Consider the following 27,106-nt stretch of genomic DNA (forward strand, 5'->3'; position numbering starts at 1 on the left):
AACATTGCTAGCATAAAATGTTATTTCGCGACGTCAAACTGTGACATATTGGGAAAAGATACATTTTTCAACTGATGTTTATCATTCAAACTGATTTAATTTCAAAACGACTTCATGGACACCTCTTTTTTAAAATAACATTTGATTTGATTTCGTATGAAGATTATTTGTACCAATTTCAAGAAAGTGTAAATAACATGTTTTTTTTTAAATTTGATAAATATACAGCAAAAAAATGACGTTTTCATTCTACATGATGAATATTTGATAAATATGAGTTATTTGTAAAAATAAAATGCATAAATTTAAAGAACATTTTTATAAAACAGAAATTACAGATAATTTAACAAAAAACACCTTGTGTTTATCTTTTAAAATAAAAAAAGTTATGTATTTCTTTCCAAGGAAAAATACGTCCACAAAACCGAGGGTATCACAAGCCCAGTAGTCAGCACTTTTTGTGCTGACATGAATTGTCATTGATATGGTTATATTTATAAAACTGTTTACAAATTTTTGATTTTTTTGAAAAACTAAGGCTTTTCTACCTCAGGCATAGATTAACTTAGCTGTATTTGGCAAATCTTTTAGGAATTTTGGTCCTCAATGCCCTTCAACTTCATACTTTATTTGGCCTTTTTAACTTTTTTGGATTCGAGCGTCACTGATGAGCCTTTTGTAGACGAAACACGCGTCTGGCGTATATACTAAATTTAGTCCTTGTATCTATGATGAGTTTATATACGTCCACAAATCCGAATTTTGAGCAAATATCTAAGATTTCAACCTCATTTTACTCAAAAAGTAGCACCTGAAGGTATATATTTTATTACATATTTGATTAAATCAGGTAAAAGATACCCTATATGAAAATTTTCATAAAAATTTCAAAATTGGATCAAAACTGTTTAGTGTTTTAAATGATATACATAAATATTAGCTGCTCAAGAAAGTATAAATATTTTAAGACATTAAGAGTAAAATTAGACTCAAATAGATGAAAAACAAGTACTTGTTGACCTGTTCAACAGTTGAACAAAATGTTGATCTGTTCAACAGTTGAACAAAAGGTCAATTCTATATGTAATATATAGTTTATCATAAAAGACAACTATTCTAAATAAGAGACACAAATAATTATTTTTAATTTTTCTTATTTCTTAAAAGAGCATTTGTTTTGATAAAACAGGAAAGTCTCATTATCTCAAATTTGCCAAGACGCAGTAACATTTTCATAAAATGTTTTATATATTTGGAAAGAAAAAAATGAAAAATCAATTGCTTCTATTTTCTGCCATGAAATTGATACCTTATCACTGCTTTAGTAAGGTAGCACGAGTCTCTGTACTATCTTGTATTTTTGTTTAATTGCCAAAATATTGACTTTTTGCTGATGCTGATAAGTGATTAAAATTCTGCTGATGCTGATAAGTGATTAAAATTCTATGAAAATAAAGTTATATTACCAATATAGAAGAACATTATCTAGAAATTAAACAGTGTTAAAATATGTGTTGGACAAAGGAAGGACAGTTCCCAAGGTTTAGTCACAACCATAAAATAGAGACTCCACAAGTTTTACAGCCACCATCCACAATACAATGTGATTGGGACTGTCAAGCAACTGACCAAATATGAAGTCATCCTGTACTTTATTATTTGAGAAAAATGTGACAAAAATATTTACTGGATAAACAGACAAGCTGAATGCAATATACAATGTATAGCCTCAACTTGTTCTATAGTACTTGAGAAAATAGTGACGAAATAGTTTGTTTCCAGAGAATGGGTAAACTTTTCAAAGATTGGAAATATTTCAGGCAGAACTTATCAAGAACTACCAAGATCTATTATGACAAATCTTCCTGCATTTAAAATTGCTTGTGTCTCGCTTTGAAAACTTGATTCTGACTTGAAACGAAATATATAATTATGATACAAATAACATAAGTTTTATTATAGGAAACACAGTGAAAAATAACAATTGCTGCCCAGTTAGAGGATAATACATGTAATAAATCAAACTAAACCTTAATAAATAACTAACTTTATTGTACTCATCCTTTGACATTCATACATCAATTTACCAGTTTTATACTTGGTTTCTGGTCTACATGACCAGCAATTACCTATGATATAGTAATTAGAGATTTTTGTAATCAGTTAAAATAATATGCAAATTTGTTAATACCAAAATTAAAAAAATCTTATTGAACAGACATGGTATGTAGTTTATTTTTCTTGAATCTGAATAATGAAAAAGAATCAGAATTAAAAACAACCTGGTTGTAGACTAGTTGGAAGGTACATTATAGCTGTTGAATTAAAAACAACCTGGTTGCAGACTAGTTGGAAGGTACATTATAGCTGTTGAATTAAAAACAACCTGGTTGCAGACTAGTTGGAAGGTACATTATAGCTGTTGCACTCTCATTTGAATTAAAAACAACCTGGTTGTAGACTAGTTGGAAGGTACATTATAGCTGTTGCACTCTCATTTGAATTAAAAACAACCTGGTTGCAGACTAGTTGGAAGGTACATTATAGCTGTTGAATTAAAAACAACCTGGTTGCAGACTAGTTGGAAGGTACATTATAGCTGTTGCACTCTCATTTGAATTAAAAACAACCTGGTTGTAGACTAGTTGGAAGGTACATTATAGCTGTTGCACTCTCATTTGAATTAAAAACACCCTGGTTGCAGACTAGTTGGAAGGTACATTATAGCTGTTGCACTCTCATTTGAATTAAAAACAACCTGGTTGCAGACTAGTTGGAAGGTACATTATAGCTGTTGAATTAAAAACAACCTGGTTGCAGACTAGTTGGAAGGTACATTATAGCTGTTGCACTCTCATTTGAGTCATTAGTTTTAAGTAAGACTTGTTGTAAATTGTCTTCTGTTGTTTCAAAAACTTGGCCATCTGTTGTGATGATATCCTGTACTAAAGTAGCAGGTTGTGAATCAAGTGTCTGAAAGATCTGAGGTACGACTGTCTCTACATTGGAAACACTCTGAGTCGTTATCAGGTTTGTTGGCTTCTCATGGATTCGAAGGTGTCGTAACAATGCAAACTTTGTGTTGAACCTTTTCAAACATGAATTACATTCAAAAGATCTTGGATTATGATGAATTGATTTTATATGTTTCTGTTGACAAGATTTTGTCTTAAATGAAGTTCCACATATATCACATAGATACTGACGGATATTAGAATGCATAGCCATGTGTTCGTTCAAGTGAGTCTGAAAAAAATTATATATTTTAAAATTTCACTTTATATTACCCTGTAGAAATAAAAAGTTACAGTTGTGCACCTTCTGACGACAACCAAAGCCTAGATTTCAGGTTGTTTCACAAATATCCTTCTAACAACTCTAAAATATATATGTACATACCTAACTTTTGTACTAGTTCAACGACTTTCATGACCGCTGATTAAGTTTTCTAAATGTATCAAATAGAAATGAAACTCATTACTGTGATTGTTTTTGATTCCCCCATTTGGTTTTTCACAAGGTCTTTTTCTCAACATCCTTTGAAAAAAACATTTTTTACAGTGTTTTTTTACACCTGATAGTTTCAGTCTTATCATCTTATCTCCCTTTTTTTTAAAGTTTTTTTCTGTCTGATTTAAATACCTGGTATTATTTCAATGTGTCATGTGATCCACACAAACTCATTTGTAATCAATTATGATATAAAGTATTTGTTGTGTACGAAAATATTTGATATGACTAAGTTTCATAGGGAGTTTGTATTGCTAAAATTTCAGTTTGTTCATCCAAGTCAGTGGGTTACTGCATATTATCATAACTATTGCGAGGTTATTATTAATGCAAATATTGTAATTCATTGAGATTTGCAATAATTCTGAAATCTGATTTCTATTTCTATATGAAACTTATTTTAAAATCTCCAAATAATCAAACTCACATTTTTGTTAATTTTTCAAATATCAAAATTTTAAATACATGTACCAGTTATAATTTCGCAATTAATAGTATTAAAAATAAACTTACCTTTGATCTGAAAGGCTTCTTACATACTGTACAGTGGAAAGCATAGTTCCTGTTTAGTTTATCAACATGGGTAATTTTATGTTGTGAGAGAGCATCCTTCCTTTTAAATGACTGACCACATATATCACATAAGAAAGGTCTATGATCAGTATGTACATTGTTGACATGTCGTACTAGATGTTCTTTCCTGATTGATTTATATGAGCAGAGGGTACACTGGAAAGTCTGCTGTTCTTCAGGCTTCTCCTCAAACTGTTGTAAGGCTAACATGATGTCACTACTCCCTGAACCACTCAGGTCTTTGTGGAGTCTAAGATGAGCAGCATAACGTGAAGGCATCATTGAAGAGTAATCACATTTGGGACATTTATAAATAGTTTTCTTTTTCTTTTTTGATATGGCCAAATCATGTTTGATTTTCATATGCCGATCAAGACTAATGAAATCATCTGTAGTGTACTTACATTGATTACAATGCATCACATTTGAACTGTGTGACATTTCATGACGTCGAAGTGCCCCATTACGGATTGTCTTGTAGTTACATTGTTTACAATAAAACATTTTTCTAACAGTTTCATGGAATTTTAAATGTTTAATTAAATGACTGTGACGTTTTGATTTAAATGAACACTTATCACAAAAGAACTTGAAAGGTGTTGCAGCTTCATAATCTTTCTTTGATTTCTTTTTTGTATTTGTTTTTGACTTGGATGGTTGCAATTCTGGAACTTCTGTCAGAAAAAAAAATTTAAATAGAGTTAATTTTATTCTGCATCACTAATTGATTAACTATTGGTTTGATATTCTACGTACTTCATTACTAATTTTAAAACAAACTTTTTGTCTGATAAAAGTCCAGAAGAAATGTTACATCAAAGCTACATGTATAAACATCTTTTTCCATTTCTATGCTGCAAAATTTTATAAACATACATGTAGGTAAAGAAGATGGTTTGGTACCATTAAAACGTTTAATCTCCCTGCACATGTTTGCACCTGTCCGAAGTCAGGAATCTGATGTACAATAGTTGTCGTCTGTTTATGTAGTTCATAAGTATTTCTTGATTTTATATAGATTAGACCGTTGGTTTTCCAGTTTGAATGGTTTTACACTAGGAATTTTTAGGACCCTTTATAGCTTACTGTTCAGTGTGAGCCAAGGCTCCTTGTTGAAGGCTGTACCTCGACCTATAATGACTTTTATAAATTGTTACTTGGATGGAGAGTTGTCTCATTGGCACTCATACCACATCTTTCTATATTTATGCAGGTAAACCATTTATACAGTTTAACTAAAAAAAAAAATGTCATTTCAACTTTTTTTTTTACTACAAGTCTTTCCAACTTTTGACCTACCTTCAAAACAAATTTGACTAGCTCTAAGTGCAGCTTGAATTTGATCTTCCTGAGGTAAGGTGTTTAGTCTGGTACTACCTAAATTATTCTGTATAGAATTGGGCTCATCAAGTAGACTGGTTCCATTTGCTATATCATTCTCCTCTGAACTGTCTTCTGATGTAATAGATGTATAATCACTAGCTGAAGTTGTAAAGACTTCTCCAGTAGATTTTGTAGGTTCTGAATGGATAAATGCAACATCATTGCATGTATTTGTGTTGGCAGATAAATTGTCATGTGACTCATAGTTATGTACGAGGTCATTGTTTTCTTCCATATCAGTTCCTATAGACTGATAATTATCCAGTAAATTAGTATCAATAACTGGCTGTGTACTAAAACATTCCATAGTATTATTTTCATTTGTACCTGGAATTGATATTTTCTGGCCTGTCTCATTGTTAAAATTTTTCTTCCCATTTGTTGCATGAATACTAGCATCAGGCTCTGCTATTATTTCTTGATTGTTTGTAATGCTTTTCATCTGTGTCTTCGTGTCTGCCAAAACAGGTTGTTTGGTGGACCTATTTGGTTTTGTATTACAGTCTTTGACAGTAACAGTATCATCTTGTACAACAACTATCCTCTGACTTTGTTTGACCTTGTCATTTTTTATCTTTATATCACTATGTTCATAGGCTGTTGCAGCTCGTTTAGGTATCTACAAATATTTATAACAGAGGTTTGAAATTGTTAAAATTCAGAATTATAAATGTGTTTAAAAAAACATAAATATTTTAGTCATTTCTTTTTAAAATCAGACATGCATGAATGACATATTTCAGGATCCTTGATTATGACATTGTATCAATAATATGTTCTTTAACTTGGGGTTAAAACTTCATGGTTTTGTCTCTATATAAATTTTCATGGGGATTTAATTTTGTGGATATAATAATATTCGTTCCACGAAATAAACGAAACTAAATCCTTCACAAAAACTTTTACTGCTTTTACAGTAGTTTGCAAATTTTTCTATAGTAATAAATGAATTAAAAATTTGAATGTGTACTCAAATAATCATGCTTACAGCAAAATCATAATTTGTTGAACTGGATTGCAATCAATGACATGAAATGGCTACAGTGGTGTATAAACAGCATGATACACTCAGTGGTTCTCTCTTCATACATGTACATATTGACATTTTCTGACAGAACAATGCTTGTATTGGGACACATTCAATGTTTAATTACAGTACATGTACACTTAACAATTAATGTTAGTTTTTTTTAAATCTAATTTACTGATACTTTTATGTTTGTACATTTTGTAGTTTTATCATATTTTGCCTTTAAATATTGGTACAAATATATATACTTCTGGACATTGCCTATATAGCTATCTACCATAATTGTAAATGCAAATTACCATATTCCGCATGTACAAGAAAGATTGGATATAATTACCTTTCTCTTTCTTCTGCTTGTCCTAGGTGTATATTCCTCATCCATGTCTTCATCAACAGAATGAGAGAGGAATGTAGAACTATTAGTGTTATACCTCCCAGATTGTTTTATTTCCCGCCCAAAAGCTGTGACAGATGGCAGGAGAATTTCACACATGGTACCACAGTTGACTAATCCTTGTTTTTTGATTGGATAGTTAGTCTGAACAGCAGTATCAGTTGTCTTAGGTTTCTCAGTCTGAACACATTTGTTACAGAATTCCCTTTTCTTGTATTCTGCTGACTGCTTTTTACCAGTTCTTAATAATGTCTGTAGTCTTTTCTGAAGCATTAACAAGGACCATAACTCTCCAGCAACAGTATAACTTTCTTCTTGTTTTGTAATTTGGAACACATCACCTTTTTCTAACTGGTCTAAGTAACCAGAATGGTTGGTAAACATCTCAGCACATATGTCCTCTGACAAAAACGCAACTACATGTGAAAATATCTGAAGAGAAAAAAAGTAGAAATATTTTGAGTGCCTTCAATTTGCTTTACATATTAAAATTATATGATTACAATGTAAACTAATAAAGGGAATATATTAGGTAACTGTTTTTTCATCAATAACTTTTTTCACATAATTCAGTGATTGTTACTTGACTAAACAATCAGTAAGTAAATCATCAACAACAAATGGCATTGTTCACCTTCACCTTCAATTTACATTTATATTTTATGTTCCTGGTGACTATTACTCAAACATAGCCTTCAGAATCATCAAGTTTTCAAATTTTAACCTCTGTTTAAGAAGAGGTCAAGGATGAAAAACAAGAATGTGTCCAAAGTACACGGATGCCCCACTGGCACAATCATTTTCCATGTTCAATGGACCGTGAAAATGGGTAAAAAATATAATTAGGCGTTAAAATTAAAAAGATCATATCATAGGGAACATTTGTACTAAGTTTCAAGTTGATTGGACTTCAACTTCATCAAAAACTACCTTGACCAAAAACTTTAACCTGAAACTCGCACTTTCATTTTCTATGTTCAATGGACCGTGAAATAGGGGTCAAAAGTTTAATTTGTCTTTAAAATTAGAAAGGTCATATCATAAGGAACATATGTACTAAGTTTCAAGTTGATTGGACTTCAGCTTCATCAAAAATTACCTTGACCAAAAACTTTAACCTGTGGCGGGACAGACGGACGAACGAACGGACGGACGGACAAACGGACGCACAGACCAGAAAACATAATGCCCCCCTACTATCGTAGGTGGGGCATAAAAATCTCTAACATGTAAGCTGATATCAGGATTTTACCAAAAGCTACATATTATATTAAAACCTATTTTTATTTTTCATTGCAGACGAGGCAATAAACCAGAATTGAATTTTATTTACCTTCTTTTCCTCATAAGGTTCATATGACTGTATTCTATATTGTAGACTTATGTTATTGCGAAAATTATCAGATGGCACATTGCCACTCGCAACCACATCTGGCATGTAGTCAGTGACAAAGGTCAATGTTTGGGTCATGTTGGGAACACACAACATTTGATTACCAACAATAGGGAGACCATCATTGGTTGAAATTTGATTATCCACATTTCCTGATGAGGTGAATACAATCTGATTGGTACTTTCAATAAGACTTGATGCTTCAATGTTGTTTTGTGATAATGATTCTACACCATTAACAGACAGAAGCTGTCCATTTTGAACATCACTAAGACCAGTCTGTAGGGTAATACCATGCTGGGCAAGCAGCCTGCAAAAATACAAAAGTACATTTATAATGCAGTACTTTTACTTACAGAACATGCAATTTTTCATAAATGATAAAATTAAGGTGGTACCTTACACTACAGGGAGATAACTCTGTAAAATCAGCTAAACGTTTTAATTACGTTGTGTTGTTAAGGGAATATTAAGCTTCTCAATGATCAAAATTAGTGTTTGTCAAACTGCTATATAACCAGTGTAATTTTTCTGATAAAATGGTTGGTTCAAATTTTTTGAAATTTTTACATTTTTGTCAAAGGGTCAAAGCAAATACTATGCCAAAATTTTATGAAAATTAAACGAGCCAAGTTAATTTTAGTGAAGGTGTTGGGTACCACCTTAAATAAATTACACAAATCAGCATGACAATTATCACAAGAGTTCATGCGCTGAACTGTCTCACCTGTTTTACTTATCATTAAAGTTATGTTGAAAGTATATGTAACATAATGGTTTTACAACAAGTATCACATAAACTTAACATTATAAATATTATTATTATAATGAGGTAATGGTCAGATGAACCAGGATTCCAGTCCTGTATAGTTGTGTGTACTATCTCTAGAATACCATACACATATTGTTGAGACTGTATAATTTTATAAGAATCTGTATACAGCATGTACATATAGGAGGCTCATAACTACTACTACTGTTAACTATATAACATTTCTAAATTCAAGTTATCATATTTACCTTGTAAGGGCTATATTATTGCTTCCATCTACATGTAGCAGTGGGATGTTTATAACTTCCAGTCCAGCTGTAGTCTGGCCATGGCCTTCTTGTGGGCTATATTTACAAATATATGTAGAAGTAAATTAATGTACATGTATGTAAATATGAAAATAAAAGATATTCTCCAACTTACATGTATATATATCTAAACATTCTCAAATTTGGTCTATTTAAGAAAAATAAATTAAATCATTCTTCAGTGGTAACGCTTGAAAGACTTAAAACAGAAGTTCAGCATGCCAAACCACAAAATACAGAAACTTTTGAGTATGCCAAACTACAATGCAGTAACCAATCTCGTTAAATAAAACATCTTATCCAGGAATGAACAAAAATTCCCACCAAGGGTTGTTAACTTTTATATCTAGTTGATGCTAGGCCGGAAAACTTTTCAGACTGGACAGGTTAGTCTGTAATCAGAGTAGTTTTTCAGTTGTATATACAAATATTATTGTCCATTTGTTATGATGAACCTTAAAATGAACTCCAATCTATAAAAAGATGAAAATGTATGATGGTTGCGCCAAATACACTTTCGCTCCCTACAGGTTTGCCCCTTTGGTCCGTTCGCACATGATAAATAAGCTAAATTTGGTGTTATTGCTGTGTGTTTGAAAATCATAAATGTTGTTTTAACTTGCCTTAGTGCATGTATTTAGCTTGGTATGAGTAAAATAATACAATTGAAAGATTTGAAATGTAAAAAAAAACCTGAAAGTCAATTGTTTTTAACAGCTTTGCCCCTTTGACATGTTTGAGCTCATGATCAGTTTATTTTGAAACAATGAAAAATAGTTATAGCAATACACTAACCAAAATGTGATGAAGATTTATTTAACACCAAAAAAAATATTGTCAGAAAAATTCCCACCTTATTTCAAAACAATGAAAACAACTGATTATCATGATTATATAGCAAATACACTTTCCAAAACTTGAATACAAATTATTTAAGTTATCTGTACTTATTAACACCATTAAAACTTGAATACAAATTATTTAACATTTAAAACCAATCAACAGGGTGCACATGTTTTCTCTGTTATTGTGTATATATATGCCGACTCTAAATAAAATTTACTTACTTACTTACTTACTTTACACAGACTTGAGGGCGAACGTACAGTATAGGAGGAATGTGAATAGGCATAAATGTGTTTAAGGGCGAACCGACCCGGATTCTCATGATTGCTATTTTGATGTCAGAGACAACTCTCCACAATAGACTAAATGACACATAAATTAACAACAATAGGTCACTGTCTTCTTCCGGTAAGGAGTTGACTTAGTAATTGATAGATTTACTAACTCTGTTAAAAAAAAACAGGAGGCTTCTCCATAAAATAAAAGTAAATATTAACCTTCAACAATGAGCAAACATACAGCATTGTTAGCTATAAAATGACCAACAATGGCAATAATGAGTGCCGATTTGACCAGGTACTAAACTGACCAGAAGTCAGTAACTGACTGTCTGAAGTACATGTACTCTTACTCTAGTCAAGGACGTATATTAGATATACGTCCTTGCTCTAGTCTAAAAGTTAGATCTGTACTTTGTAATGTTTGTGTTTTTGTTTGGTTTTATGTGCTTTGTATTGATTTAATGAATTAATCTCTTTTCATATGATTTTTAACGTTTGTTTTCATTTGTTATAATCAGAACTAAGGTTCCATACATAGAATTATCTTCAGTTAAACCACTATTTTCCATCGCTTCACTTTCAAAACATCATCTTTTAGAATTTAGTACCGGAAGTTAACTTTTGAGTCCAGTCCGACATTGAACAAGCTTTTAGGTTAGATACTTCCGGGATTTTTTTTCTTTATTGTAAGAAATCAAAATTTAATGCATTTCTGTCACAATATCACAAATGCATGCATTTTAAGCATTGGAACTTAATCAGATCTGCATGAGTATAATTCGGCTGAAGCACTCACACAATCAGGTTGGCACAACTCGGATAAAAGTCCTCTAGCCAGTGAATAACTTTGAAATATAAATTATTTGTCATGATCTGTCATAGTATATGTATCTAGACCTAACACTTAAACAAATGACAACCACTGAATTACAGGCTCCTGACTTGGGACAGGTCAGGTACATGTATGAAGGTCAGGTACATATCATAACAAAAATTATGGTACATTGCAATTCTTGCTTGTTTACATATGATGCAAAAAGTATTAAAATTACAGCAAAAAGTTGTAAAAATTGTGATCAGACTGCTCTTTTATTACATGTCAGAACCTGAATTCTTTTTTGTCAGATATGTTGGAATAGTTTGCCATAAATTTTTTTTATTATTATGCCCCAGCTAGGGGCATTACTTTTTTCGGTCTGTGCATCCATTTGTTCGTCAATCTGTAACGGCATAGATGATAGTGCTAGTGAGGCATCCTTCTACTATGGTCACATTTTTATATGACCGTATGGTCCTATATTGGTATCACGTTGGCGTCGTCTGCGTCGTCGTCGTCCGAATACTTTTAGTTTTCGCAATCTAACTTTAGTAAAATTGAATAGAAATCTATGAAATTTTAACACAAGGTTTATGACCACAAAAGGAAGGTTGGGATTGATTTTGGGAGTTTTGGTCCCAACATTTTAGGAATTAGGGGCCAAAAAAGGGCCCAAATAAGCATTATTCTTGGTTTTCGCACAATAACTTTAGTATAAGAAAATAGAAATCAATGAAATGTAAACACAAGGTTTATGACCACAAAAGGAAGGTTGGGATTGATTTTTGGAGTTGAGGTCCCAACAGTTTAGGAATAAGGGGCCAAAAAGGGGCCCAAATAAGCATTATTCTTGGTTTTCGCACCATAACTTTAGTATAAGTAAATAGAAATCTATGAAATTTAAACACAAAGTTTATGACCATAAAAGGAAGGTTGGGTTTGATTTTGGGAGTTTTGGTCCCAACAGTTTAGGAATAAGGGGCCCAAAAGGTCAAAAATTGAACTTTGTTTGATTTCATCAAAAATTGAATAATTGGGGTTCTTTGATATGCCGAATCTAACTGTGTATGTAGATTCTGAATTTTTGGTCCCGTTTTCAAATTGGTCTACATTAAGTTCCAAAGGGTCCAAAATTAAACTTAGTTTGATTTTAACAAAAAATGAATCCTTGGGGTTCTTTGATATGCTGAATATAAAAATGTACTTAGATTTTTGATTATTGGTCCAGTTTTCAAGTTGGTCCAAATTGGGGTCCAAAATTAAACATTGTTTGATTTCATCAAAAATTTAATAATTGGGGTTCTTTGATATGCCAAATCTAACTGTGTATGTAGATTCTTAATTTTTGGTTGTTTTCAAATTGGTCTACATTAAAGTCCAAGGGGTCCAAAATTAAACTAAGTTTGATTTCAACAAAAATTGAATTCTTGGGCTTTTTTGATATGCTGAATCTAAACATGTACTAAGATTTTTGATTATGGGCCCAGTTTTCAAGTTGGTTCAAATCAGGATCCAAAATTATTATATTAAGTATTGTGCAATAGCAAGAAATTTTCAATTGTACAGTATTCAGCAATAGCAAGAAATCTTCAATTGCACAGTATTTTCAATTGCACAGTATTGTGCAATAGCAAGAAATATCTAATTGCACAATATTGTGCAATAGCAAGAAATTTTCAATTGGAGTTATCTTTCTTTGTCCAGAATAGTAGTTAAATTAACTTAAATCATTGTTTTATACAATATACAATGTATATTCACTTTGACTACCAACTGCTGAATTAAAACAATCTTTACCATTCAGTGATAACAAGCACTTTATTTTACATTTTAATATTTTATGATGTACATATTTAAATGAGTAGTTATTGTTGCAAACTCCATTAGAAATTTGAATTAAGATCAGTTTTGGAAAAAGGGAAAGGGGGATGTGAAAAAAAATGGGGGGGGGGGGGGGTTAAATTTTTCTCATTTCAGATTTCATAAATAAAAAGAAAATTTCTTCAAACATTTTTTTGAGAGGATTAATATTCAACAGCATAGTGAATTGCTCAAAGGCAAAAAAAATATTTTAAGTTCATTAGACCCCATTCATTCTGTGTCAGAAACCTATGCTGTGTCAACTATTTAATCACAATACAAATTTAGAGCTGAATCCAGCTTGAATGTTTTGTCCATACTTGCCCCAACCGTTCAGGGTTCAACCTCTGCGGTTGTATAAAACTGCGCCCTGCGGAGCATCTGGTTGTTATTACTAAAGTTATCATTTATGGAATTTTTTTTTTATGGAGGAAAAGTTTACCAGTATAGATCTATACAAAGTTAATGTGCAATGAATTGTAAAGAAGTTAGTTAGTACATGTGTAATATACATGTACATGTATTATGCACCAACTTTTAACAGATGCAATGAATCTCAATCAATGAAAGGTACATTGTATATTTCATGAACATATGTTTTTATACTATGTAGGTTGAGGTATACCCCATTGCTCCTTTTGTTCATACATGAGAAGAAAATGGAACAAACTAGTTCTAACCAATCAAAAGGCAGTATATTCTGTAACAAAGTAAAGACATTGTTGATGAGAGCATGGAGAGAGCGTTGGCAGGATAACCATTGGGGAGTTATGTTAAAGAAGATGTTGCTTGATGTACCTGGAGAAGCAAAAGAATTGGCAGGTATGTCGATAAAATTGAAGAAAAAACCTTATGTTTAGTTGTCAGGTACTCATGTATATTCATTAACCCTTAATACAGAAAAGAGACAATGTTTAATAGAAGTTTAAGATTGAGATTCACTTAAAAGTTTTATGTGAGTTATTGTACTCACAAATATGAATTGTACTTTAAAAATACTCACCATGTAAATATGACATCCATTTATATAATTAATTGTGTAGAATTATTGCATGTTTGTCATTTATTTTCCTTACTTCTTATAGTCATAAAGCATGTAAAGAATGTGCATTGGCCATATAAGAATAAATTTTAATAATCTGATTCAATGAAAGCTTATATCCTTACTGGTACAATGTATACATTTTTTGAGCAGTTGATGTAATTTTATGTTGTTTGCCTAATGTTATCATAACACTTATCTTATTAATATATTTATAGAGATTTTAATGCAGCAAGCCTTAGTTGGACCAAATCCAAATAATCTGATTTTATCATACCTGAAGCACAGTGTTACTTCTCAGGTATATTTGTATAAAATTATCTTTTAAAAAGATTAAGGTTCATGTGGACCCTATGGCTATGCTATGCCTGAAAATTTTTACAGATGTGCAGGTTTGTCTGTACTCCGAGTAAATTTTGAGGTGAAAATACGGCCATTTTAGTCAAAGGGTCCACATGAATCTTAACCTGTATATATTTGAAAACAGTAGAAATTACAATGTTTGATTACTGTAAACCAACTAAATTTCGCAAGCGATTTATTTTTGCGACTTTCTCGAGTAGAAAAATAGTGCGAATTTAAATCATCTTGGATATGTAAAACTTGCATCTTTCCTTATTTAACTACATCAAGTTAGTTAGAAAATCCCGAAATTAAATTACCGCGAAATGGAATCAAAAGGGCTAAACGCGAATTAAAGTATCTGCGAAAAAAATTTGGTTTAAAGTATGTTTCACCTTTTTTTCTTTTAAATTGTTTCATATTGTGTCAATCTAGGGCCTTTTTCAGCTTACTATACAGTTTGGGTTTTGCTCAAAGTTGTATGGTGACCTATAGTTGTTCACCCCCATGACTTGGATGGATAGTTGTGTCATTTAAATTCATATTGTTACCAGGCCATGTTTCCTTATTTATTATATTTTATATATACATCTCTTAAAAGAAGCTTCATTGATTTGGAATGATTCCTGTCATATCAATTATCTCTGTCATGTGTCTATGTACCAGTACATTAAATATATGTAAATAAGTGGGAACAGTACAGAATGATAGGGTAAGTGAGAGTTAAGACAACAAAATAACTACTAATCATTTGTATTCTGTTAAATTTTAACATTTCAAGCATGTATATGTATTATTCAAATACCCTGGTGATTTGAAAGCATATTTTTTTCCTTTATTGTTTTAAGCCAATAATAACAGTGAGTGTCAGGTTCTCTAACACATTATTTTACTTTCATAGAAGGTCCTTTATAAGTATGACAATTCCTTGGAAAGATCAAGTATGTCAAGAGATTTTCAAGAGGAGAAATTAACCCAATACATAAAATTAAAAAAAAAAAAGTTTATACAAATGAATATTATGAATTCAGATTCACCATAATATTCACTTATGTGATTGTTTATTTTCAGGTTATACCTTACAATACTGCATTAGGACTTATAACAAAATATGATGAATTCTCTAAACCTTACTGTATACTAGGTCTCATCAATATGGTGGAAAATATTGCCACAAATTTCAGGTATTCTATCATATGTAGCTCAAATGGTAGAAAATGTAGCCATTGTCTGCAGATACATTTGAATTGTATAAGATATAGATTGATTGGTGTTAAACACCAGTGTATTTGTCAAACCTGCGACTTTTGTTGCAGAAATAGGGATAGTGAATCGGCGGCGGCGTTAGCTAACTTCTTAAAAGCATTATATTTAAAAATTAGGAAGACCTGGATGCTTCATACTTTGTATATAGATGCCTCATGTTACGAAGTTTCCGTCAGTCACATGTCTAATGTCCTTGACCTCATTTTCATGGTTCAGTGAGTACTTGAAAAAAAAGTTAAGATTTTTTTGTAATGTTAAATTCTTTTTTATTATAAGTAATAGGATAACTATATTTGGTATGTGCATACCTTGCAAGGTCCTCATGCATGTCAGACAGTTTTCAATTGACCTCAACCTCATTTCATGGATCAGTGAACAAGGTAAAGTTTTGGTGGTCAAGTCCAGATCTCAGTTACTATAACAATAGGTTTAGTATATTCTGGGTATGGAAGGACTGTAAAGTGTACATGTCCAACTGGCAGGTGTCATCTGTCCTTGACCTCATTTTCATGGTTCAGTGGTCAAAGTTAACTTTTTGAGTTTTTTTCTTATCTTCTAATACTGTATGCAATAGGTCAACTATATTTGGTGTATGGAAGTGTTTTCTAATCTTTATGTCAGTCACATAAGTTTTATTGGACCTTGACCTCATTTTCACGGTTCATTGCTCCATGTTAAGTTTTTGTGTTTTGGTCTGTTTTCTTAAACTATAAACAAAAGGTCAACTATATTTGTTGTATGGAAGAATTCTTAGCTGTACATGGCTGCCTGGCATAGTTCATCTGACCTTAACCTCATTTTCATGGTTCATTGGTCAATGTTGAGTTTTCTTGGTTTATGCTAAGTTTATGTGACAGTTGTGATAAAGCTTTATATTTAGGACTATCAATACAATATCAATGATTAGTAAAGAAGGCGAGACATTTCAGCGTGTGCACTCTTGTGTTAGCTATTTCATGGCAATCTGTTTATTTTTATTGAGAAAGCAAGATCACTCAGAAAAAAAACACAGACCTGCGGTAAGAAAACTGCTGGTCTTATTCACTGTATGCACCTGCATTGTAGGGAACTCAAACTCACAACCTCTATTTTAGTTTTTACATAGTTTTGGTTGTTTGACTCATTGACCAACATCCCTATTATCCTAACCTATACTGCAAAGGGAAAATAGGCTAGCTTTGTTTCAGAATTATTTATTTGTTACTGCTTATAGACCAATGTCAGATTTTCAGTAAGGGTTGTTTCCCATACACTACTGATTAAACTTTTAGTTACCATATTCATTGAAAGAAATAGAAAAACAATATTATTTGCATCCCTTTTAAGACAGTCTAAGTCATGATTAAAATTATTTGTATGCTAATTCTTCATCAGATATCAATAAAAACAAAAGTAAACTTATTAAATTTCATTCATATTGTAGATATATTAAACTATAAATGCCATTACCTAGACTGAAATAAAAAAAGTAGAAATAGTTGGTTAGGCTTACATGTACATTGTACATCTTCTTTCATGGTCAATATTTATATTCCTCCATTATGGCTAGTGACAACTTATTTTGTTTTGATTATGTAACAAAGAATATGAAAAAAACACTGTTATTTTACGATTTAAATAAGAAAAAATAATTATCGAATAACTAATAGAAGTATTCACATAGAAAAATATATTCAACAAGTGACCGAACAACACATGTCACTGGGAAATCAATGTAATTAATTGCAACCAATGTAATAAAAGCCTTATGTTTAAAGCATTATAAACATTTGAAAATTATTTTATTTTTAGTTTTGTTGCAAGTATGGATAATGGTCTTACCACTTGCCGCTGTTTGCAAAGTACCATTCACTGGTTACTGATAGGTATATTACAATCACAACAGAGAGTAAAGGAGACGAGGCAACCACAGCAGGAATACATCTCTATCATTGACAGAGCTAGTACAGCTATACAGAAAATAATAGAATTACCAACAGTACAAGCATTATTATATGTGGCTATGTCAGATGACATGGGTATGTAAGAGTTGATACAGTGTAACCTGTGAAATCGGACACACTGGGGGGGCCAGAAAAAAATGTTGGATTTAGCAGAGTGTCGGGATACTCAGATTTTTCCTGCAAGTAAAGGCATATTTTTGTATCATGAAAGTTTGTCAGTTAAAGCAGAATAATGTAATACTCAGGTGTCAGATTAGGCAGGTTACACTGTATTTACTTTATTGTTAATCACTGACCTTTTACTATAGACTTTTCTACCAAGTTGTATTTAAGCTCATTCTACTAATCCATGAGATTTACTCATGTTATGTCACAACCAACTGCTTGATTGATGGTTTTTTTCAGGAAATATGTTTACTATAATGTTAGTAAGTAGAGTAAAAATTAAATAAGTCAAGTACTTTACCAGTTATAAAATTTACATAGTACATGTAGTACTTTTCAACTTTTGTCTTGTTTAGCACATGTAAATTTAAATATAGTTTTTTTTGAAAAACATTTAAAAAGAAAATATCAAAACTAGTGTAAAGAAGAAAAGGATAACAAAACTTAATAACTCTTTCATGTGGTTATTGATTTCCAAAATTGTTTCCTTGATATATATATTTATGGCCTGGTTCATTTCAGATAAATTTAGAGAATTTGAACAAGCCGAAGTGAATGTACGTGGAACATTGAGTCAGATACACAATGATGCTTTACCAGCCCAAGCTAGACAGAAAGTGACAGCAATGTTAAATTCATTGTCAAAGTAGGTTTACTATTTTTTTCGTCATCCAGAGTACTGTAAATTCAGAAATTATTGTGATGTTTTTATTATTGCGGAAAATGTGACAGGGTTATAATCACAATAATTTAAACTCGCATTTTGAAATTTTTAATATGAATTAAAAAGGATTTTTCTCAACATCGCAAAAATTTAAATCACATTTTAGTAAAAAATGACAAAACCGCAATAATAAATGCATGCAATAATTTCTGAATTTAATAACATGACATTGGTAATCTGAGGGTACAGATAATTTATTATTTATGATTCTGCTAGTGGTGAATTTTGTAAATTATTTTTAACACCCCCACATACCAAAACCAGTTTCCGTTCTCTTACCTTAGTTTGCCTGTACGAAATGTTATAAACTTATACACAATGCTTAGTACCACAAAACACATATCAAGGTTATTATTTGATTATTTTAAGAGTATTGATAAGCATTATTCTTAGTAGAATGTTATATTCATGCAAAAATCTTTTATTTAACTTGAAATTAAGAGATCAGTTGGTCTAGTGAACACATGGAATCAGTTGAATATTGATACTGCTGAATATTTGTCCATTATTGGCTCACACCAAACAGCAAGCTATAAAGGGCCCCAAAAATGACTAGTGTAAAACCATTCAAACAGGAAAACCAACGATCTAATCTATATAAAACAAGAAATGAGAAACACTTATGAACCACATCAACAAACAACAACTACTTAACATCAGATTCCTGACTTAGGACAGGTGCAAACAAATAATTGCAGCTGATTCTTTGTCAAGCTTGGCTATACTTTAAGTCTTTCGGTTACATCATTTCTTCATTGTTTAAAATTGGTTTCAGTTTTTTCTTTGACCTGAAGCATCATTAAATAAAGGCAACAGTAGTATACCGCTGTTCAAAACTCATAAATCCATGGACAAAAAACAAAATCGGGGTAACAAACTAAAACCGAGGGAAACGCATTAAATATAAGGAGAACAACGACATAATAATAAAATGTAACACACATAGACAAAATCCCACATGAATAACAAATATAACATATATATATAACATCAAAACCAAATACATGAATTTGGGATAGACAAGTACCGTGACACCTACATTGTATTGTCAAAATGTACATTTGGTTTTAAAAAATTGCCCCTTTTTAATGTTATTACTGTTAATCAGATGAAAGATAAATCATTTATGATAAGATCTATTTTATATGTCATTTCATATTCAATTTAAGGATACAAGAATTTGCACCTCCAAGTCAGGCAGTATTAGAAGTGACGACCTTACCAATATGTCCATCCATCAGTGTGTTAGTTGCTATAGAAGCCATACTGAACCCAACCAATGATATACAGCCATTTGTAGAACAGATATCTGTTACAGAGAAACTCATGGTAGCCATTCTGTTTATGAAACCTTATATAAGTGTAGAATAATAGAAGTATTTACTTTAAGATGTAGATCTACTCAGTGGATTTAAAGACAACCTCAGTGTTCTCCCCAGGGTTTTTGGATAGTGCTGTGGTAAACAAGTAATTTTCAACAATTCTCAGTAACTGTGTCGCAGCGCTCGGTTTGTTTGTTATTGATTTGTTATGTGTTTTTATTACATTATGCTATTAATGTTTTCTCTTGTAATAATGTCCTCATCATGCTCATGGAAGTTACTCCTTTGTTTGTTAATGTTATTGTCTGGATATAGAAGAAGAGTATTTTTTTCTCTATTCTAAATTCATATATAAAATCCTCTAGTCCGAGATTACGGGCGATATCTTTTTGCGCCAAAAAGTAACTCATTTGCGCCACAACTTAATTGCGCCAATACCTCTTTTGTGCCACCTAATTTTCAAAACTATAGGTATCATTTGCGCCAATAAAATAATCATCTAAGTGCGCCAATTTTATATATTTTTATTTATATATAACAACTAAATGATTGACTAGGTACCAACAGCAAAAAATTCCTCTGACATTGTACACTGAAATTTCAAATTAGCCTCGCATCCTAATAAAATTATACCGCTTTCTGGATCGTTACACAATACAAAGTCATTATCTTTGGTGGTAACTATTTAGTATTAGACTTAGTTGTTGATACTTTACATTTTACATTTGTAACTATTTATGGACCAAATATAGATACTCCTATATTTTATGATCAAATTATGTCAATTATAGATGATTTTGGTAATGATAGCTATATGATATGTGGTGATTTTAATCTTGTTCTCAACCCTGATATAGACTATTATAATTATTTACATGTAAATAACCCAAATGCTCGGGAGAAAGTTTTAGAAATCATTCAGGAAAGGTGTCTCATTGACCCTTTCCGTGAACTTTACCCAGATTTGAAGCGTTTCACATGGAGAAAAAGAACCCCCTTTAACCCTTTCGCCGATGAGTCCCGGTTTACCGGGATTCACGCTTCAGACAGCTGACGACGAGTCCTGTTTTACCGGGATCAGAATACATCTTTTATATTTCCCGCTCAAAACAGTGCAAACATGAGTTATCGTTCTTTGATGAATACCCGGATGAAAGTGTAAACATGGCGCTTCCGTTTGTTGAAAACCGTGTCAAAATCAGAGGAAATTTACGGAATTTACGAGAATTTGAAATGAGGGAACATTTTTTTTGAAAGAATATGGAAGAATTGAAGCCAAACTAGTATACTTTTTTGACATAAAATGTCGTTATATGTACAATACACTAGGAATGGACATCGTTCAGTGTGAGGAATTTGTACTGCCTCATAAAATTTTTCAAAATTTTGCCGTTTTGGTTTAAAAAATTACGATTTGGGGTCAAAGAGCAGAATTTTGAGAATTTCACCTATATAATGCCGAAAATTTGAAAATTTGAATATTTTATGAAGAAAAAATTATCAAAACATAAACAAAACTGTGAACATGGTGTTAGTGAATGAAATAAATACACAAATAACTACAAACAAGTTTTTATTGACATTTATTATGAAGATCTCCCACTTGAGTAAAAGTAGCCAGGGAAGCCATCATCTCAGAGTAGCTTCTGTCTGGGCAGCAATCGGTGAAAGGGTTAAACAAGCAAGGCTAGATTTTTTTCTTTTATCTGAAGATTTACTATGCTGTTTGAAAAATTGTAATATCGAGCCTAGCTATCGCTCTGATCATTCTATGGTTGTATTAAATCTAGAATTTAATCCTTTTGATCGAGGTAGAGGATTGTGGAAATTTAATAATTCATTATTGTATGATCCAGAATATATAAAGATTGTTAAAGAAAAAATAGTAGAAGTTAAAAAACAATATGTAATTTATGATATAGATAGAATTGAAGACATGAATAATGAAGATCTCCATTTTAATATTAATAGTCACTTATTTCTTGAGACAATGTTGATGGAAATTAGAGGTAAAACTATATCTTATTCAAGTTATAAGAAAAAGGTAAAAGAAAAACAAGAGAAAGATCTTAGAAATGAAATTCTTATTTTGGAAGAAAAGGTAGATGAAGGTTCAATACAGATTTTGGAAAATAAAAAATGTGAATTAGAAAATATAAGAAAAGAAAAAATTAAAGGGAAGATAATTCGATCAAGAATACAATGGGTAGAAGAGGGTGAAAAACCTACTAGCTATTTTTGTGGGCTAGAATCAAAAAAATTTACAAATAAGATAATACCAAAAGTAGAAAAAGAAAATGGAGATGTTATTTCAAAACAAAAAGATATTTTAAAAGAAGTAAAATCTTTTTATGAAAATTTGTACAAGAATAAAGACAAGTCAAAGGGAGATAAATTCAGTAAACTTAAAGAAGGATTGAAAGATATAAAATTAAAAAAACTAACTGATGATGAGAAAAAAAATCTTGAAGGTGAAATAACAATTGAGGAAGCTGGTTTGATATTGAAATTATGAAAAATAATAAAACACCAGGATCTGATGGTTTCTCCACAGAGTTCTTTAAATTTTTTTGGAAAGATTTGAAAATTTTTGTTGTAAACTCCTTGAACTACAGTACTGAGATTGGTGAACTATCTGTTACGCAAAAACAAGGAATCATTACATGCCTGCCGAAGGGAAATAAGCCTAGACATTTCTTAAAAAATTGGCGACCTATATCTTTATTAAATACAGTATATAAAATTGGCTCTGGGGTTATAGCAAAACGCTTTAAAACAGTTTTAGATAAACTGATAGATTTCGATCAAACTGGATTTATTAGTGGGAGATATATTGGAGAAAATCTTCGTTTAATTTATGATATTATGCAATTTACTGAGGAAAAAGATATTCCAGGACTTTTGCTGCTCATAGATTTCGAAAAGGCATTTGATTCAATTTCTTGGGAATTTTTAACCAGTGTCTTGAAGTTGTTCAATTTTGGAGAATCAATAATTAATTGGGTTAAAGTTTTTTATAACAATATCAAATCAGCTGTAAACCAGGGAGGACATCTATCAGAATTTTTTTCTATAGAACGAGGCTGTAGACAAGGGGATCCCTTGTCGCCTTATATTTTTATTCTCTGTGCTGAGATATTAGCATTAAAAATACGAAATAATGATAAGATAAATGGTATTACAATTACGCAAGTTGAGCACAAACTTTCACAATTTGCTGATGACACATCTCTTATTTTAGATGGTAAAGAAGAATCTTTGAATGAAGCATTAAATGAATTAGATTGGTTTGGAAATATATCTGGTTTAAATATTAATTTTTCTAAAACACAAGTTATTTGGATAGGAAATAAAAAGTATAGTAATGAGGTATTATGCCAAAATAGAAACCTTACATGGGGAGAAACATGTTTTAAGGTACTAGGTATAAGCTTTGATGTTAATCTTGATAGAATTGTAAAAATTAATTATGATGAAAAAATTGTACAAATTAAATGTGTAATAAGACAATGGTCAAAACGAAATCTTACTGTTATTGGTAGAATTACTGTAGTAAAGACATTGATATTGCCTATTTTAAATCATTTGTTTATATCCGTCCCACAGCCCCAGCTTGTCTGGCAAAACAGCTGTTGGACGTCAGAGTAATCTCGGACTAATAATCCTCATATAATCTGTGTATAAAACCCAAGTAGAAGTCTTTTTCCATGATGGGTCTATACAAGACTGCCAATGTGGAGATTTCTAAGCACTAACAGGTGATGTTGCAAAACATGTAGGACCAACAATAAAGTCATTGTCAGCTTCTGTGTTTGGTTTTGTTACCCACTGTAGCAGTGTGCTGTTAATCTTACAACGTTTGACAGGATTTGACATTTTTTAGCATAATGATTTCTCATTTTTCTGACCTTAACATTTTATAATATTCAAATGGCTTCATCCAAGCTGGACATCAAGAAAGTGAATTTCTTAAGTCTAGTATCAGCTTGGGGTTTGTTTTTCTAATCATATCCTCTGAATTGTTTTTAAATTGTAAAATTCAATATTGTAGAATTGCTGACTAAACAATTATTAGTTCGAACTGATGATAATTAATACTTTAAAGACTTGCTCATTTTCGGGGTTCGTATGGAGAGTAAACCCGGCAAATTCATTGTACAAACAAAATAAACAAACCCCTGTGTTTGATCGTTTTTAAAATCATCGTTTGTTCAAAGTTCGTAAAACAAGTTTGTGAGTGTAGTCGGAAATGCGGTCAATTTATTTCATCTCATATCCATCCATATATGACTATATATTCTTTTAATTAAAAAAATAGATGTCAATGTTGAAATCTTTGTTTATTTTGATCTTTCAAAGACGCCATTTTGTAAAATTTATTAGACTGGTTCTGCAGAGTAACTTAATACAACGGAAAATCGCAGCGCTAAAGCGGCCTGGGGAGAACACTGAACCTTTTTTTCTCTCTTCTATGATTATTTTCATGAGTTAACAGTATCTTCACTTTATTCTGTACAAAACATTGAAGTTATCTTTGCTTGCTTGCTAGAGGAACAATGAAACCACCATTACTTTAATGATTTTTGTCGAGCCTGCAACTTTTTTTGCAGAAAGCTCGACATAGGGATAGTGATCCGGCGGCGGCGGCGGCGGCGGTGGTGTTAGCTAACTTCTTAAAAGCTTTATATTTTAGAAGGTGGAAGACCTGAATGCTTCATACTTTGTATATAGATGCCTCATGTTACGAAGTTTCCGTCACTCACATGTCCAATGTCCTTGACCTCATTTTCATGGTTCAGTGACCACTTGAAAAAAAAGTTCAGATTTTTTGTAATGTTGAATTCTCTCTTATTATAAGTAATAGGATAACTATATTTGATATGTGCGTACCTTGAAAGGTCCTCATGTCTGTCAGACAGTTTTCACTTGACCTCGACCTCATTTCATGGATCAGTGAACAAGGTTAAGTTTTGGTGGTCAAGTCCATATCTCAGATACTACAAGCAATAGGGCTAGTATATTCGGTGTATGAAAGGACTGTAAGGTGTACATGTCCAACTGGCAGGTGTCATCTGACCTTGACCTCATTTTCATGGTTCAGTGGTTATAGTTAAATTTTTGTGTTTTGGTCTGTTTTTCTCATAGTATATGCAATAGGTCTACTATATTTGTTGTATGGAATGATTGTAAGGTGTACCTATCTAGCGGGCAGATGTCATGTGACCTTGACCTCATTTTCATGGTTCAGTGGTCAAAGTTAATTTTTGAGTTTTGGTCTTTTTATCTAATACTATATGCCATAGGTCATCTATATTTGGTGTATGGAAAAATTTTATGATCTTTATGTTAGTCGCGCAGGTTTTATTTGACAGTGACCTCATTTTCACGGTTCATTGCACAGTGTTAAGTTTTTGTGTTTTGGTCTATTTTTCTTAAACTATAAGTAATAGGTCAACTATATATGTTGTATAGAAGCATTGTTAGCTGTACATGTCTGCCTGGCATGGTTCATCTGACCTTGACCTCATTTTCAAGGTTCATTGGTCTTTGTTTAGTTATCTTGGTTAATGTTAAGTTTATGTGACAGTTGTATTAAAGCTTAGCTTTATACTTAGGACTATCAACATAATATCAATGATTAGTATAGAAGGCGAGACATTTCAGCGTGTGCACTCTTGTCTATTGAAAGAATAATATAACCAACCAATCAAATCATGAGGTATTTACAAAGGATGATGAAAACTTGTTTTTGTATTGTATTAACAACTAATAAAAAAAAATGTTTCTACCAAGTAAACAATCAAACTTACTTTTATGGACTAAATTATAAATACACACTAAACAGATTAGACTGTAAGACAAAATTAAATCTTTAAAATTTCATTATGTATACCATGCTAATTTCTGTATTTTTATTAGGATTTGCAAGACAACACATGCTCTTGTTCAAGTTGAAGGTGAAGGGAAGGGAAAAATTGCATCAAAATAAAATCTAATTAAATATAAAAAATCATGTTCAACATTCACTTTTCCATTGTTTTTGCTTGAATTTTCAGAAGTTGACACGGCCATATCTATATAGTGAGTTGATTAGGGCCTGTTTCATGGGTCTGATAGACGCTAATGAAAAGGATAATGAATTAAACTGGGCTGCGTTCACATACCTAAAGGTAGGGTGTTGTATGTGGTTAAATATTTAATTTTGATGGATCTTTTTAAAGATGTGTAAAGTTTTTAAAAAATCCATAGAATGTTTGTTTACTTTTATGTGTCATACATAATTCTTACACTGTTCATGCCATGCCAAAGTAAAATAAATTTACATTTTAACAAATCAAAGCAGATTTTTATTCTACAAAATGCACTGTTCATTGTACATGTTTTATCATGGGTTAATCATTAACTACTTGCTCGAGAATAGATACTACTGTGTAATTATGTATTTTTGTGGGTACCAATTTACATGTTTGTCAATATATAATTCCGTGGTTTTCCCAAAGTCTGCTTTCAAGCCAATAGAAACTTTGTTGTTAGTTGATAATTTTAATTCATGGTTCACCTGCACCCACGAAATCTACGAAAATTGGTATCCAACAAATAATAAAATCCACAGTACATTGTTTGACAGAAATAATATGTGATGGATTGACTAGTGCTAATAATTTTCTTGCAGCTTCCACAAGTAGTTGTAAAGATGAACCAACAGGCTCCAAGAAATGATTTCAGTACAGATATAGAGCAAGGCATAGATCTACTTCTTAATTCTGTTCCTCTTTTGGACTTGACTGATATTAAACTAAAGTAAGCACTGGCCCCTAGAAAATATTGAGATATAACAAGGCACAAATTGTAAATTGACTCTTATTTAACATAACTGACATCAAACTGAAGTGAGTGTAAAGCTTTCAGGCATCAAGACAGTATAATTGAATAGTTATTCATATTCATATTTTTTGAATTTGTTGTTCAGTGTTTGTCATTTGTTATTAGGTATACTACTGGGTCGATGCCACTGCTGGTGGAGATTTATTTCCCCGAGGGTATCACCAACCCAGTAGTCAGCACTTTTTGTGCTGACATGAATTATCATTGATATGGTTATATTTATAAATTAAGTGTTTACCAAATTTAAAAT

At 31.6% G+C, this 27,106-nt stretch overlaps 2 protein-coding genes across 12 annotated transcripts in view; one reads left to right on the forward strand and one right to left on the reverse strand.

Annotated features, from left to right (window-relative positions):
* Positions 1-2,035: 2,035 nt before the first annotated feature.
* LOC139513542 (uncharacterized) lies at positions 2,036-11,153 on the reverse strand. Of its 4 annotated transcripts, none has more exons than XM_071302159.1 (8): positions 11,025-11,153; positions 9,304-9,399; positions 8,224-8,593; positions 6,834-7,322; positions 5,383-6,085; positions 4,024-4,757; positions 2,833-3,246; positions 2,036-2,304 (listed from the first exon to the last, which is right to left on the reverse strand). In XM_071302159.1, the coding sequence occupies exons 1-8, from the start codon at positions 11,057-11,059 to the stop codon at positions 2,272-2,274; spliced, it is 2,874 nt and encodes a 957-aa protein (XP_071158260.1). In that variant the 5' UTR covers positions 11,060-11,153; the 3' UTR covers positions 2,036-2,271. The 4 variants fall into 4 exon arrangements, with proteins under 4 accessions (XP_071158260.1, XP_071158258.1, XP_071158257.1 ...); XM_071302157.1 differs by having other exon boundaries at positions 2,036-2,282; positions 2,811-3,246; XM_071302156.1 differs by having other exon boundaries at positions 2,036-2,282; positions 2,759-3,246.
* The window catches only part of LOC139513541 (mediator of RNA polymerase II transcription subunit 24-like), a 43,817-nt gene continuing 27,838 nt past the window's right edge, over positions 11,128-27,106 (forward strand). For 2 of the 8 annotated variants that reach the window (XM_071302148.1, XM_071302150.1), the window contains exons 1-9: positions 11,128-11,176; positions 13,781-13,989; positions 14,428-14,510; positions 15,623-15,735; positions 17,609-17,835; positions 18,448-18,571; positions 19,819-19,978; positions 26,028-26,141; positions 26,645-26,772. In XM_071302148.1, the coding sequence (XP_071158249.1) occupies positions 13,827-13,989; positions 14,428-14,510; positions 15,623-15,735; positions 17,609-17,835; positions 18,448-18,571; positions 19,819-19,978; positions 26,028-26,141; positions 26,645-26,772 (1,112 nt within the window). In that variant the 5' untranslated portion in view covers positions 11,128-11,176; positions 13,781-13,826. Of the gene's footprint in view, positions 11,295-13,780; positions 13,990-14,427; positions 14,511-15,622; positions 15,736-17,608; positions 17,836-18,447; positions 18,572-19,818; positions 19,979-26,027; positions 26,142-26,644; positions 26,773-27,106 lie in introns of all 8 variants that reach the window. The other 6 variants (XM_071302149.1, XM_071302155.1, XM_071302154.1 and 3 more) reach the window with 5 other exon arrangements.

The sequence above is a fragment of the Mytilus edulis genome, chromosome 2 (genome assembly GCF_963676685.1).
Source record: "Mytilus edulis chromosome 2, xbMytEdul2.2, whole genome shotgun sequence".
In the NCBI taxonomy this organism is placed as follows: Eukaryota; Metazoa; Mollusca; class Bivalvia; order Mytilida; family Mytilidae; genus Mytilus; species Mytilus edulis.